The 1,422-nt window shown below is 34.9% G+C and overlaps 1 protein-coding gene across 1 annotated transcript; it reads right to left on the bottom strand.

Annotated features, from left to right (window-relative positions):
- Nucleotides 1–576: 576 nt before the first annotated feature.
- LOC138887315 (uncharacterized mitochondrial protein AtMg00810-like) lies at nucleotides 577–1,188 on the bottom strand. Its single transcript, XM_070169047.1, has 2 exons — nucleotides 894–1,188; nucleotides 577–788 (listed from the first exon to the last, which is right to left on the bottom strand). Exons 1-2 carry the CDS (start codon nucleotides 1,186–1,188, stop codon nucleotides 577–579), a joined length of 507 nt encoding a protein of 168 aa, XP_070025148.1.
- Between the last annotated feature and the right edge of the window lie 234 nt (nucleotides 1,189–1,422).

The following is a 1,422-nucleotide window of genomic DNA, read 5'->3' as shown; positions in this document are numbered from 1 at the left end:
TAAATATTTATATTTCTAATTGTGCGAAGCATAGAAAACATACCTCGTTTGTCAGATGATAAATACTGATGAACCGGATTTTTCATTTAGAATTCTCTTAATCATGCCTCAATTTACCATAATAGAGAAAATTTGTTAGAGATTAGTGAGTCATATCAACACATGTCATAGTATTATACTATTTACAGTATGAAACTGAGTAAAAATTAATCTAGGTATTTACACAAGTTCCAGATTCCCTAGCCAAAATTTTTTTTTTCATTTTTTTCTCATTTTTTTCATTGTGCATTCTGAGCTGGTCCCATTAGGTGATCTTAATAATCCCTAATTCTAACTTGTTCCTTTCAAAGCTTTCTCTACTCAGTGATTTAGTAAAGATGTCAGCAATTTGTTTATCAGTAGCACAAAATTCTATGGTAATCAATCATTTCTCATAGTTATCCCTTAAGAAGTGATGTCTAACATCTATGTGCTAAGTCCTCTTATGATGAACTGGGTTTTTTGTCATACTTATAGCACTAGTGTTATCACAAAAGATAGGGATACAACCAACTTCAATGCCAAAATATATATCAACTACTGTTTGATCCACTGCAGTTGAGCACAACAGGAGGCAGCAACAACATATTCAGCCTCAGTAGTGGATAGGGACACTGAATTTTGCTTTTTAGTGGCCCATGATACCAAACATGAACCAAGAAAATGAGACATGCCTGAGGTGCTTTTCCTATCCACAAGGAAACCTGCATAGTCATCATCAACATATCCTACTAGATTAAAATTGCTACCTTTATGGTACCAAAGACAAAGATCAGTAGTGCCTTTCAAATATCTGAGTATCCTCTTGACAACAGTCAAATGGGTTTCCTTAGGATTTGCCTAAAAACGAACACAGAGCCCTACACTGAAAACTATGTCAGGTCTACTAGCAGTAAGATACAAAAGTGAGCCAATCATACCCCTATACAACTTCTGATCAACAGATGAACTAGGTTTATCTATGTCTAATTTAGTAGTTGTTGCAATGGGTATGTCTATTTCTTTTGATTCATCTATTTTAAACTTCTTAATCAACTCCTTTGCATATTTCTGATGATGGATCATGGTTCCATTTGGGTTTTGTTTGATCTGTAAGCCTAAGAAAAAGTTAAGCTTACCCATCATACTTATTTCAAATTCACTCCCCATTAATTTGGCGAATTCCTTACTCAATTTGTCAGTGGTTGCCCCAAAAATTATGTTATCAACATATATTTGTACTACAAGAAGATCCTTACCTTTTCCCTCAAGAATAGAGTACTGTCAATTTTACATCTCTTGTAGCCATGTTCAAGAAGGAATTTGGACAGCCGCTCATATCATGTTCTAGGAGCCTGCTTGAGTCCATAGAGAGCCTTGTCTAATTTGTACACATGTTCCGGA

The sequence above is a fragment of the Nicotiana sylvestris genome, chromosome 3 (genome assembly GCF_000393655.2).
Source record: "Nicotiana sylvestris chromosome 3, ASM39365v2, whole genome shotgun sequence".
Classification (NCBI taxonomy): domain Eukaryota; kingdom Viridiplantae; phylum Streptophyta; class Magnoliopsida; order Solanales; family Solanaceae; genus Nicotiana; species Nicotiana sylvestris.
This window is presented reverse-complemented; position numbering and strand designations above follow the sequence as displayed.

What these genes read in the sequence shown, in the direction of transcription:
- LOC138887315 (XM_070169047.1), bottom strand. Translation starts at nt 1,188, where the DNA reads ATGGGGAGTGAATTTGAAATAAGTATGATGGGTAAGCTTAACTTTTTC. An exon ending in AGTTTTCAGTGTAGGGCTCT is followed by an intron (nt 789 to 893) that starts GTGTTCGTTTTT and finishes GGTACCATAAAG; the next exon opens with GTAGCAATTTTAATCTAGTA.